Source organism: Poecilia formosa, unplaced genomic scaffold, assembly GCF_000485575.1.
Source record: "Poecilia formosa unplaced genomic scaffold, Poecilia_formosa-5.1.2 Scaffold4, whole genome shotgun sequence".
NCBI classification, from domain to species: domain Eukaryota; kingdom Metazoa; phylum Chordata; class Actinopteri; order Cyprinodontiformes; family Poeciliidae; genus Poecilia; species Poecilia formosa.
The window spans coordinates 5546124-5558732 of NW_006799943.1; the positions used below are offsets into that span (position 1 = coordinate 5546124).

General features: G+C 41.2%; 1 protein-coding gene across 3 annotated transcripts in view; it reads left to right on the forward strand.

Moving 5' to 3' along the window:
• The window catches only part of LOC103144333 (uncharacterized), a 41703-nt gene that overhangs the window by 6569 nt on the left and 22525 nt on the right, over positions 1-12609 (forward strand). For all 3 annotated transcript variants that reach the window (XM_007561268.2, XM_016676177.1, XM_007561274.2), the window contains 23 exons: positions 1428-1617; positions 1712-2067; positions 2718-2837; positions 2913-3110; positions 3229-3369; positions 4292-4552; positions 5165-5345; positions 5465-5631; positions 6641-6781; positions 6853-7031; positions 7111-7283; positions 8127-8351; positions 8453-8562; positions 8673-8888; positions 9414-9540; positions 9653-9872; positions 9953-10100; positions 10213-10390; positions 11038-11215; positions 11302-11428; positions 11530-11649; positions 12247-12397; positions 12477-12589. In XM_007561268.2, the coding sequence (XP_007561330.1) occupies positions 1428-1617; positions 1712-2067; positions 2718-2837; positions 2913-3110; positions 3229-3369; positions 4292-4552; positions 5165-5345; positions 5465-5631; positions 6641-6781; positions 6853-7031; positions 7111-7283; positions 8127-8351; positions 8453-8562; positions 8673-8888; positions 9414-9540; positions 9653-9872; positions 9953-10100; positions 10213-10390; positions 11038-11215; positions 11302-11428; positions 11530-11649; positions 12247-12397; positions 12477-12589 (4020 nt within the window). The remainder of the gene's footprint in view (positions 1-1427; positions 1618-1711; positions 2068-2717; positions 2838-2912; positions 3111-3228; positions 3370-4291; positions 4553-5164; positions 5346-5464; positions 5632-6640; positions 6782-6852; positions 7032-7110; positions 7284-8126; positions 8352-8452; positions 8563-8672; positions 8889-9413; positions 9541-9652; positions 9873-9952; positions 10101-10212; positions 10391-11037; positions 11216-11301; positions 11429-11529; positions 11650-12246; positions 12398-12476; positions 12590-12609) is intronic.

Consider the following 12609-nt stretch of genomic DNA (forward strand, 5'->3'; position numbering starts at 1 on the left):
TTTTTTTTTTTTTTTTTTTTCTTTTTTTTTTTTGAGTACATCTACTGCACTTCAAGTAAATATTGAAGAAAAATTGAAACATTTCTGTCTTAACTTGGCCTTGTAATTTAGATAGTTTGCTATGCCTGGTGGTTGTGGCGCTCGGCAGTCATTCATCCAGCGTCCCACCGTGTTTTTGAGTTAGAAAATGTTTAAAGTTGATAGGAAATGTCAAAATATCTCTTAATAATTATGTGTTATTGGAAGATTAATATCTGAACACCAACTATAAAGTCTTAAAAAATGCAAACATTTGAAAATAATTTAAATAAATGAGCAATGCTAAGCCTGGTTGGAGCACAAGTAAAGCCTGGTGGCCCACCAGGCTTATAATACACTGGGGGAAACCCTGTCGGAGGATGATCTATTTAAAGTTTCCAGTTGACTTCACCAGATTTTTACTTAAAATCCTCTCATATCTTCTTGAGTTTACAATAGCTCACACTTTCTAACAAGGATCACAAACCTTTAAAAGAGGATGGAGCCACAGAATTACAGATCTAGCCTTAATTCACAGAGTTCAAGTTCTTTTAAACTGGAAATGTGGCATTATTTGTCTAACTGTATATATTGGTAACTGCAACTATGTTTTCGTAGTCATGCCCTGCTATAGTTGAATGGCATGTTTTTATCTATTTCCCAATTTAAAGAATTAGAGGAACAGGTTTTTACGTTATGTCATTTTTAAACCCTTGGGAAACAGGAAGCTGTGAACTGGTATTTGAAAGTATCTAAACATGAATTAAAATGTAAAGTATACATGAGATTAAATGCTTGTGTTACATTTGTTTGGTAGGAAATGGCCCAATGAAGTCAAAGTCGGCTTTATTGTTATTTCTTAACATGTATCAGACAAAAAAGCAATAAAATTATGATTCTCATTCTCACTGTGACATTCCTGACACTAAATAAGAGTAAAGTCACAACAATAAAAAAACCTATCGTCACATTAAGTAATGACAATTAATAGGACAAATGCACAGAGGTGAGAACTAGACTAACTTAATTAAATTAACTAATTAATTACATAAATTGGTTAAAATGAAGATAGGAAATAAAATGTCGGACATTCACAGTGTAAAAGTCAAAGATGGCAGCAAAATTGAAATAGTGCAAGACATTCAGAAAGTGTAGCAACAAAAGATTTTTATATTAATGCAAAGACAGTATTTGTGTCACCATAAGTGCTTAAAAACAAATATTTCTTAACATTGGAGGTATTTTATCGCGTCAAAGATGGGACTTTTCAAAAAATGTTCTGTATAGGTTTATGTTCCTACAATGAAAGAAGTTAATGTAAGACTTTTTAAAAATAGCGTGCCGATAAGAATAGGGGGCGCTGCATCTGTATTTGAAACCTGATCATCAAGTCCACCAATGTGTTCCAGGTAATAAAGACTCATCAATTGACAGCGCCAACAATGGAGCAGCTGCAAGCCTACTACACTCAGATGTTCAAGGAATCGTTTCCACTCAGGCAGTACATGTCCCTGTACGACAACTTGGAAGCAAAGAAGCAGCCAAGTCAAACCGAGTCGGCAGTAAATCCCCAGACAAACGCCTGGCAGAGAGCCGAAGGTAGGCCCCGCATGGTAGCTTTCACTTTTAATCGCCACCATCCCTTCTTTGCCTCCAACTTTATAAAAATCAGTTTTAACGTTATTTCTTGCAGCAACACAAAACCACACGAAGGCCGCCGAAGTAGAGATGCCACCTCCAGAGGGTGCCGCCCTGCTGACCGATAGTGATTTCCCAGTGCTGGGGGCGAGTGAGGCGGTGACCAAAGAGAAGAAAGGCAAAGCGAAAGAAGCCAATCAGAAAGAGGCCAGTGTGCCTGTCTTCAGAGAAAGGTTTTATGCCCAGCAGAGGGAGATCCACGGCGGCAACATGCGGGCCCTGGAGGCCATGGAGAACGATGACGAGTTGAGAAGGAGGAAGAGGGCCATGGATCCGGAAACAATCAACAGCGTGACAGAGAGCGTTGTACGAGAAATCGCCTCCGAGGGGGAGCTGGTCACTAAAGAAAAGGTGAAATGGAGGAAAGAATAAAGCTTACAGTTTTTCTGTTTTTGACCAAATCATTTGAGAGTATAAATGTTGACTGGGTTTGGCTATATGTTGAAATTTAGTTATTTAAAGCTGACACTGTGGTTACAGTTAGGCTAATGTATGCAATTATTGACAAGCCATGTATGGTCTAGTTTTCTTAAAGGGGCAGTATTATGTAAAATCAACTTTTTTAGCTTTAACTCATGTTATAATTTTATTCCCTCATCAAAAATATTCCTGAATGTTGCTTTGATTCTTTCATGCATGTTTGATAAATACTTTAAGCTTCCATGGCAACCATTTGGGTTTGCAACACGGATTCCATGCGTAGCTCCTAAGCCAAACCTCCGTATTACAGAACACCCTTCTCCTGCAACCCTTCAAACTAGCAGGAGAGATCTGTCTCTGCAAAATCAGATTTCTTTTAAGTTATGTTTGATACATACAACATTTTTATAACAGAAGGTAAATCAGTTATGTGATTGTGCTATAAAATGATAAAATGTGGTTGGTAAACACACAATATTGCCCCTTTAAAAATAAAAAAATAAAAAAGCTACTCCTAACAATACTCATACAGGACCATTTGCTGTTTTTAAAGTTTTCCTACTCTCAACATCTCCGTCTAGGTGATATCCCGGGTTTGCATAATGTTTCCTTCCTTGGACCCAGGAATCCTGAAACCTTGGACTATTCCAGCTCTCAAAAACCTTCAGTACCTCATCAGAGAGGTTAACATGTTCATAGAGGTGGGTACACATGTTTGGCATAAACTCTTTCATATTTGAGTGCTGTGCTGAGAAGAGCTTTGCCCTGTATGAAAGGCTACAGAGGCGGTGACGTCCATCTGCACGCTGTATGAGCTCGGCCAGTCGCTGGCCGGTCTGAAGGACAAGAAGCGCTACGAAGAGCTCAACCTGGGGCCGCTGTGCAAGCTCCCCCTCGTTCATCGCATGTTCAAGATTGACAGCAACACGAAAGATGATGACATCCCTGAGATCGAGACAGTAGACATCTTAAAGGTGCCGCTCAAGAATATTCCAGTTAAAGCTGACGAAGTCGACCTGCAAATCAACATTCCAAAGAGCGACGACTAAAAATGTGAAAATATGTACATTTAATGTTGTTTTGTTTTTGCAGCAAATTAATGTTTTTAGGAAGAAGCATTCAAAGCAAAGGTTGGACCTGGCAGAGTTTATGAAGCATCTGTCTGATCATTACAACTGTGATTCTCCCTACGAGCTGGGGATCAGGATTCCCAGCTTTGGTCTACCGATTTCGGTAAGACACTCGACATGCTGCAGTTCTGATTACTCACTGGTTGGTTAATTCCTGTCCTCAGCCAAGGGGATTTTAATCATACACCTATGTTATTGAAACTCCCTTTATCCTTTAAGAGTGAATATCTTTGCAGAATTAGCCAGTTTCCTGAGGAAAACGTTTGGAAATTGTTAAAAATTTCAGAAAGTTTTAGATCTTTAGATGGGAAAACGATTAGTAAAAAGGTGAAAGCGGAATAAAATAAACCAAAAAGTAAATCAAAGCTAAATTTGATCCAATAAAATATGTATTTATTTTATCAGCATTTCTTTGTGTAAGATATTTTTAATATCAGTGGGATTTTCCTGGTAAAATAAAGGTTAATGATAATAATAGTAATAATATTAAATATTTCTGTCACATACAGATGACAGGCAAGGCTTAAACTTGAGCTATTTTCTGTATAAAGTGACATAAATTGACACTTGAAAAGTTGATCAGCGACGTCAATTTGTATTATCAATTCTTCAAATACGTTGAGAATGAAGTTGTATAATTTTATGTTTAACCTTATATGTTGGGTTGGTTAGGTTCTTTATCCATACGCATTTTCTGATACTGAGTCAAAGCCCAACTTCTCATTAAAATCATTATCATCTCATGCTTAAAAACATTGTAGTTCAGTAAAGTAACTTCTTCATCTGCATTAAATCATCATTACATCACACTTTACTCTGAACATCATAAAACTGAACGACTAGTGTTTCAGCTGCTCTCAGTGCAGCACTTAATAGAACAGAATGTAAACATAACCTATTTTCTTTCAATCAATAATCAAGTGATGTACCTTCATTTTGGTCATTGTGAAAGATTGTGGTTTTCTTGCACCTGATCTACGACCGGGTCTTATTTCTATTAACGCTGGTTTGCATCTCCTCTGAAGAGCCTGATCAAGGCGAGCCGATATGAGCAAGCCCGCCTGGAACAGGCCAGGGAAATCATCCAGAAAGAGCTGGAGGAGGAGACCATGGAGCGACTGAGGAAAGTCAAGAAGAGCGTCCTAGAACCGCTGCAAGGCGCCGCTTCCTTCTCCTCTACAGGAAACGCTGACCTCAGGAAGAAGTATGCCTCCATGCCAGCAGGCGACGTCGTGCTGGAGGTCCTGTCGAACGCCCAGGGAGTGTTCAGCCCCAGGATGGCGAAGGTGGGTGCCAGACTATGACGAATGCACTCTATTCACAAAGAGGTTGGAGATGTCTGCCGCTTTTTTCCCCCAGTTAGTCCTGAGCTCAGCGCTCAGAACGACAGGGTGGTAATTCTGCTAAGTCTCTCAACATGAGCCTTCAGACTGAAGCTCATTCAAAGAAAAGCCACCCATCATCTCCTAATCCTTAATGAAGTTGCAAACCTGCTGGATTTAACTTGTTCACACTGATTCGACTTTAATGGACTGAACTCGTGATGAGTTCTCTCATGATGAGAGATTATTAATTCAATTGGAGATGTGCCCTATTTATGGTGCAGTTTGTACCTGCGCATCTCCTTCAATTGAAGTAATGTTGGACTTTTTCACTGACTTCACCTCATTCGTAGACCTGCTATCCATGGCCACCTGCTGCAGGGATGTAGATGCAGACTGTAGGTCAAAGGGCAGACATCAGCTGCTGCAACATCACCTAATGTTTTCTCAGTCAAATATTCTCCCTTCGCAGTTTGCTTTGCGATCAGTCCAAAAACAGAGCGGCCATGTTTCTGTGTGTACTTAAGAGAGAAGTGGTTCCTAACACAGAGCTGTGTGTTTCTTTTACCAACCCAGCACATCCAGAGCTTCTTGATGCAGGTGTCAGTCGATCGGCTGACGAGAGCTCTGTTCCAGCTGGCCATCTGTGGCGGTTCCCTGGCGGTTCCACAGGACCTGGTGCCCAAAGAGAAGACCACCAAAGCTACAGAGGAAGCTAAAGCGGTGGACAAAACTGCTCCGACCCTCCCCAGTGAAGGTTCCTAAAGAGAAAATAGCACCGCTGTGATATGAATGTTGTGTAGTCTTTTGACCATGAATGTTTTTCCAGCCAGAGTTGAGCACCATTGATGGATATGTGTGGTTTGTATTTCACAGGCAAACTGAAACAGTATGTAAAAGACAACCTGGCTGCTCAAACCTCAGCCATCACTCTGGCATACATCTCCACTCTGGAGAAGAAGCTGACCAAACACTTTCACGTCAAAGACTTCTTCTCCTTGGAACAAGGAACCTTCCTGGAATTCCTGGTGAAACACATTCAGGTACAACTACAACTTCCTGTGTGTGTCCTGTGGCAAAATTATCATCTGAAGCTACTTGGGAAGCAGTGGTGGGAACCAGTTAGTTGTGCTAACCTCTCAATCTTTAATCATAAACATTAATTCCACCAAAGCGATGTACTGCTGAGGAATCTACTGCCGAAGTGCTAATTTTAACCATTGTCTCCCCATACACACTATACCATTTTTCACACATGGTTTCGGTTTTATAGTTGTTGACTTTTACTAACTCGGTTGTTGAATTTGTCTAATTGACCAGGGTAGGGTTTCAATTGTTGTTTTCTTCTGTATACCTAATTTGTTCATCTAGTTGTCTCAATAAAGTTTCTTTAAAAAAAAGAGACACTTTGAAAAGAGGAAACAAAACTGCTGCGTAAACAGACTTCGTAATAAGAGCATGAATATAAACTTCTAGCTACTTGAAGAATTTTTCAATTTTTTTGTACTTTAGTCTTCTGAAACTTTACCAAACAGACAAGTAAATTAGCGCTTCAGAGTTTATCTGAAAAAATGCATTTAGGGGGAGCTAAGTGTAATAAGTGTTTTCGAAGTTAGCAAAAAGTGAAGCACTAAATGTTTAGCAAAACTGCAAAGGCGCTAGTTGTATTCAAAGTTAGCAAATGCACTAAACTTTTCAAAGTTAGCCAAAAACGGTAAACCTCTACACATTCTCAAAGTTGGTAAGTTGCTAAGGCTTTAAACGTTTTAAAAGTTAGCCAAAAACATGCTACATGTAGCTACATACTACATGTCAAAATAATAGCATAAACATCTAGCTACTTGAAGAATTTTTAAGAGCCGATAACTAAAGGGTTAAAGCACAAGTTGTTTTCAAAGTTAGCAAGTTTGAAGCAAGTTAGCGTAAACACTAAAGCACTAAGCGACAAATTGGCTCCACTCTTCGAATGTTAGTGAATTAGGGGAAGTGTCCACTATTTGGAAGTTATTACAGCCACTCACACTCTCTCATCCTGTGTGTGTTTATGTGCAGCTGCTGCAGGAATCTCTAGGATCTGCTTTGTTTCTGGAAACTAATGCTCAACTCACAGGCAGTGGTTTCAGACCCACCAAACAAGACCTGTTTGAATTCATTAAACAGTGCGGCAACATATCCTCCACCGATCCAGACGACGTGAGTGGCTCATCAGCATAAAAGCAGTGAAAGTACATAGCCAGGGTTCTTATCCTAATGTCTTTTCCCAGCTGGCTCACATTGAGACAGCACTGCGGTCCCACTACAAGGTCCGGGACAGTCGGGACTTGGGCCATGGGACCCTGCAAATGCTGGCCGGCTTGGTCAAGAAGCAAATAGAGCATTTTGGAGGAGGAGTGAGCTCTGTCTACTATGAGTCAGCTCTGCTGGCCAAACACAGCAAATCAAGGTTGAATTTGTTACTAGACAAAATGCTCAGTTCTGCTTCCTTCTAACTTAACAAATCTCTGAATTTTTTCCCCTTAAAGTGTTGAAAGTGGCTACGAGTCGGTGGGACGCCTGGGAGAGATGTCAAAGGCCCAGGCCCTGGCCAGCTTGCTATGCTGCCCTCTACTGGAGGATCTGAACATCTGGAGCCAATGGGAGCTGATCTTTAAACCCAGTTTTGGGCCCCTGAAAGACTTCATTGAAACTAATGCAGGTACAGAACTGTGGCCCTTCAATTTTACTTCTGTTTAAAGGGTTACAGCAGCGATTATTTTAGTAATTGATTAATCTATCAATTATTCTGATGATTAATTAGATTTATCAGATAAAAACATTGGCACATTATGCAAATCTTTCATATAGACTACTTTATGCAATATTAGAAATATATTAAGACACAAATAAATCAATGACTTAAATTCTTTTCTTTTAATAAGAAAATAAACATTTTATTAGTTAAATGCAATAACAGCATCCTGTTAGTGTACAGCTGATCATTTGTAGCAAAGGACACATCTGCAGCTAGAAACATACTGTGTGTTTGTGTATTTATGAGGTTGTTGTGCATTTATGCACTTTATACATGAGAGTATCATAGCATATAAGACAAAATAGAATACACTTCAAATTAAAGGATATGTTTTTATTATGTATGGGAAATTAAAATATTTCCTTATATTAAACTAAAGACTGTCTCATTTTTTAAAAGTGATTGAAAAAAGAATGTGTTGTTTTAATACTTAATCTGTAATATGATTTTATTTGGAAATGCACTCTGTAATTTTTTATGTTATCTGACTCCAGGAAGACTAGCTGATGTTGCTGATGCTAAGCATAAACAGAAATGTTGTTCTCTAGTGGCAGGAAGCTGATAGAGACGATAAATAACGATTCCCTTCACAGTTGTGCGCTACTGTGTGTTGGGATGTCCCACAAAATCCCAATAAAATAAATGGAAGTTTGTGGTTATTCTTTTGGGAAGTAATGGAAAAGTTATCCAAAGTTAGCTACTTGATGCATAAATAATACGACATTATTTTGTTTTGCCGCCTCTCAGCGAATACGGGCCTGGCGGCACTGGAGGTAACCCCGGGTTTGCTGCTTAGGATCACCACAGACACAGGCCACAAACACTTCACCAACGCCGTGGCGACGCTCGACCCCATCGGCACGGCCGGCCACCTCGTGTCCATGGTGACGGCCTATGGGATCGACAATGCTCCCACCGCTCTCCTGGCCAATCACATGGAGAACTCTCTGGCCGCAGCTGTGGCTGAAGAAGGTAATAAGAATCATCTCATTAGACGGCAAAAAAGTGTCCGTTTTGCCTTGCGTCTGGCGTGTGAATGTTTCGTCAGCAACATAAACACCGCGTTTCCTCAGATCTGTCCAAAGCGGAAGAGGATGTGACGTGTTACAGCAGAGTGGCCAACTTCCTGCTCCAGTGTTTGACACGGATCCCCACAAGAACCTGCCAGGCGCTTCTGCAGCAGGTCAGCGACGACACATTGTGACACTTATTGGAGGAGTCATCGGTTGGTGTGTTTTTCTGTTGCCGCTGTAAAAGAAATGCTTATTTTTCTGTTTGAATGCAACTTGCTAGGTGTTCCTGGAGCCCTTCTCCCGCGTGTTGGGTCAAGCCAAATCTAAAGAAGTCCTGATCACGGTGGCTCAATCTGACCCCAAACATATGAGCTGTCTGCACCGGCTGGGCATCCTCCTGGGAATCACAGACTGGGTCAAAGACTACCAGAAGAAGCTGACCTCACTCCAGAGCCAAAACAGTAACGGTTACGTAGCGAATGGGGATCACGGCAAGGTGAGAGAGCAAAGAAAAAAGTAGACGGAGATTGAAGAGACTTAGAAAAAATTATTTAGAACTGATGATTTCTTTCACATATTAGTCGAATCAATAAATCACATAAAAATAACTGCATAAAATAATCTAAAAGAACTCAAAAAGCAAAACATCATGCCCTTAATCTGAAGAGTAGAAACATTTGGAGCTTCCCAAGAGTGACCAGCCTACCAAAAGTCTTTCAAGACTTCCTCTGAGGCTCATCCAGGAAGTCACAGTAGAACCACAACATCTAAAGCTCTGTGGGCCTCACTTTCCTGAAACCAAAAAACAAAATCTTACCAAGTGTTTTTGGTAATAGCTTATTGCACTTGAAATAAGACAAAAGGTAGCTTCTTAACTTACAAGAAACCAGGAGAAAGTCCGATCAAACAAAACAAAAGAACCTATTGAGAAGTCTACTCAAAGTCTGGATTTAAATATAATTAAGATGTGGCATTACCTTAAACTTTCATTGATGAACAATGTCTTATTTGTGCTTCCTAGCCCAATCTGACTGATTCTGACAGCAGCAGTCTGTCCGCTCTAAACATGAGTGAAGACGAGTTCCTCGAGGACGACATCACAGACAGCAGCTCTGTGTCTTCTCACCTCAACCAGACCATTCAGCAAGGTGGATGAAATGAAGTTTGCTTTTTCTTTTCAGTATTTTTGCCTTGAATCGAGGACTGAACCAGTTCTATTTCTCATTCCTTTTTTTTGTACCCCCAAATAAATTCCTCTAGTTAATGGCGACCAACCAAAAGAGCCTGACGAGGAAGATGACGACGAGGAGCTGTATGAGCTGGCCTCCATTCCTAACGGAGAGACGTCAAACATCAGCAGTGAGGCTGAATGCGATCCAGCAGATCAGATCGACAAGTCCGACTCAGATGAAAAGGAGGCTGATGGTTGTCAGTCAGAGGATACATTCTGTCAACAGAAAAACATCATTGAAGACATCAGGTTTGAGTTTTTGCCTTGGCGTTCACTCAGTAAGCATCTGATGGTTCAGTAGAGCTGATTAGTCATTGTTTACGGTGCAGGAAGAGTGAGTTTGGCATTGGCGTGGAACTGAATGCGGAAGGCCAGAAGTTGATGCAGGTCCACCAGGAGCGACTGGGCCGCAGCTTGGACCGGCTGTCCACTGAACTCTACAGCAAAGACACACACTTCGTCCTAGAACTCATTCAGGTGGCTGCTCACACCTTCACAACCCTGAAACTCTGACTCTAAATGTAGTCAAACCAAATGTCTTTGCAAAAATGGAAGAAATTTACTCTTTGGCTTTTCTGCGTTCTGTCAGAATGCAGATGACAACAGTTACCCCTCCGGGGGCGACGCCGTCCCAGCGCTCGCCTTTGTGGTCGAGAGAGATTGCGTCACCGTCCTCAACAATGAGACGGGCTTCCAGGAGAAGAACATCAGGGCCATCTGTGACGTAGGCCGCAGCACCAAGGGCAAACACAAATACGGATACATTGGTGATTACACACACCGTGGTGTTCTTGCTTTTATTAAAGTGTGACTTTATCACACAAAAACCAACCTAGCTATAAACCTAGCTTTATCCATCTTTATTGTTACTGGTGTATAAAAAACACTATTTAAAATAAACTAACAATGCTTGGCCTGGTGGGGAGCAAGTTAAGCCTGGTTGCCCACCAGACTTATATAACTTAGGTAAACCCTGCATATACTACATATAGAGGACCACTTTCAGTATTTTAACCAACAAAGGGAGGTCATTTATGGAAAGTGAAGTGAGGACGTTTTCCCCATTCTCACGTTTTCCCCATCCTCACTCTACTAGCCTAAAGGTATGTTGTGAATTAAGTTTTGGTAAAAGATATTGTTAATTGTGGACAAGTAATTGGGAAAATGTCCAGGTTAGTCATATCTGCTAACTGCACTATCATAAAATGAGTGGAGGTCAATGTAATGTTCTCAGTTGGATGGAAGTACAAGAACGTGTGTTTATGGTGTGATATTGCGAAAAACATCTTATCCCATCCGTTCACATTCCCAATCTCTAAATTTGTAGTCTTTTTACATTTTCTTTGTGAGTATGTTTGAAGTTAGCGGTACAAACTTGCTGTCTGAATCATCTGGCTTGTGCTTCTTCATGCAGGACAAAAAGGGATTGGCTTCAAATCTGTGTTTAAGGTCACAGATTGTCCTGAGATCCACTCCAACGGCTTCCACCTGCGCTTCGACAGGAACTGCGGCCCCATGGGATACATCCTCCCCCACTGGACCGAGGAGGAGAGGCCTCTGGATGCACAGCTCAAGGACATCCATCGGCACAGGTGGGATTACGGTAAATTTACATTTTCATGCAACTCTGTCCTATACAGCCAGCAAAACCTTTTTTTCCCCCGCCTTTCTTTATTAGCTGGACCACAAAAATCTGCCTCCCCTTACGTTCTGAAAGTCACCAAACGAGGAACCTGTTCCACGACGTCCATCCCTCACTGCTGCTCTTTCTGCATCGCCTGCGCTCCATCACCATCTATAACCAGGTTAGCCATTGTTTTCATTGAAGAATGCAGTTTTTCTAAGATATTAATTCACCCTTTTAATAAAAGTGACATTTTTTTTCTTTCTTTCTGTTGATCTGCAGAGTGAGAAGCGCCTTGTGACCATGACTCGCAAAGACCTGAGTCACAATGTGTTGGAGGTGGAGCACACAGAGGGCACAGAGCGCTGGCTGGTGGTCAAAACCACTCTGCAGCCCAACAAGGTGACGCAATAGTACACACACACACACACACACACACACACACACACACACCCCAACCAGTCATTTTGACCACTCAACCGCTTTAATCTAGAGTCGCATTCACCCATTTGCACTCACAGACGTTCACACATTTATACACTAATACACAGATTGGTAGGCAATTTGGGGTTAAGTGCCTTGCCCAAGGGCACATCGACTGTCTTGAAACTTAAAAGAAAAGTTAGGTTAGAAACTCTGCATTCAAGCCAGCAATAAAAAAGTTCCGTTTTTATTTTTTTTTACTGACAAAAACTGAAGATTGAGTCAAAAGAAAATGTTATTGAAGCTATAATTAATTATTCCTCTATTCCAGGTCTTCTTGGGAGTACATTGAATTCAACAATAGGTTAAATTTTCAGTATTATTGTTACGTCCTCACCTATTTTCTTTCAGTCATTTACAAGATTGAACCTCTGCAGTTTGGCTATGTACAAGAAGCAACAAAATTAAACACAGAATTGTTAAGCAATCCAGTTTTTAGCGCCATCATTGTTTACTTGGCATCCACCTGTCAGTCAGTCTGTGGGCTGTTCTGACTCAGACGTATGTCCCCCTCAGATAAAAGAAGACGTGGAGTCGACTGAACTCGCTCTGGCTTTCCAGCTGGGTGGCGGTGAGACGGAGAGTGACATTATTTGTCAGCCACAAAAGCAGCCCGTGTTTGCTTACCTGCCTCTTCGCAGTTTCGGCTTTCGTTTCATCATCCAAGGTGAGAACTGAGGAATCAAAAAGGATAATTTGTTGAAGAAACAAACCATGGTTTGATGTAATCACGTACTCTTCTTTAGGCGATTTCGACATCCCTTCTTCTCGGGAGGATGTTGACAGGGACAGCTCCTGGAACCAGTGGCTTCGATCAGAAATACCACAGCTCTTCCTCAAGGCCATGGATGTCTTCACTGTAAGGCACAACCTAACTTT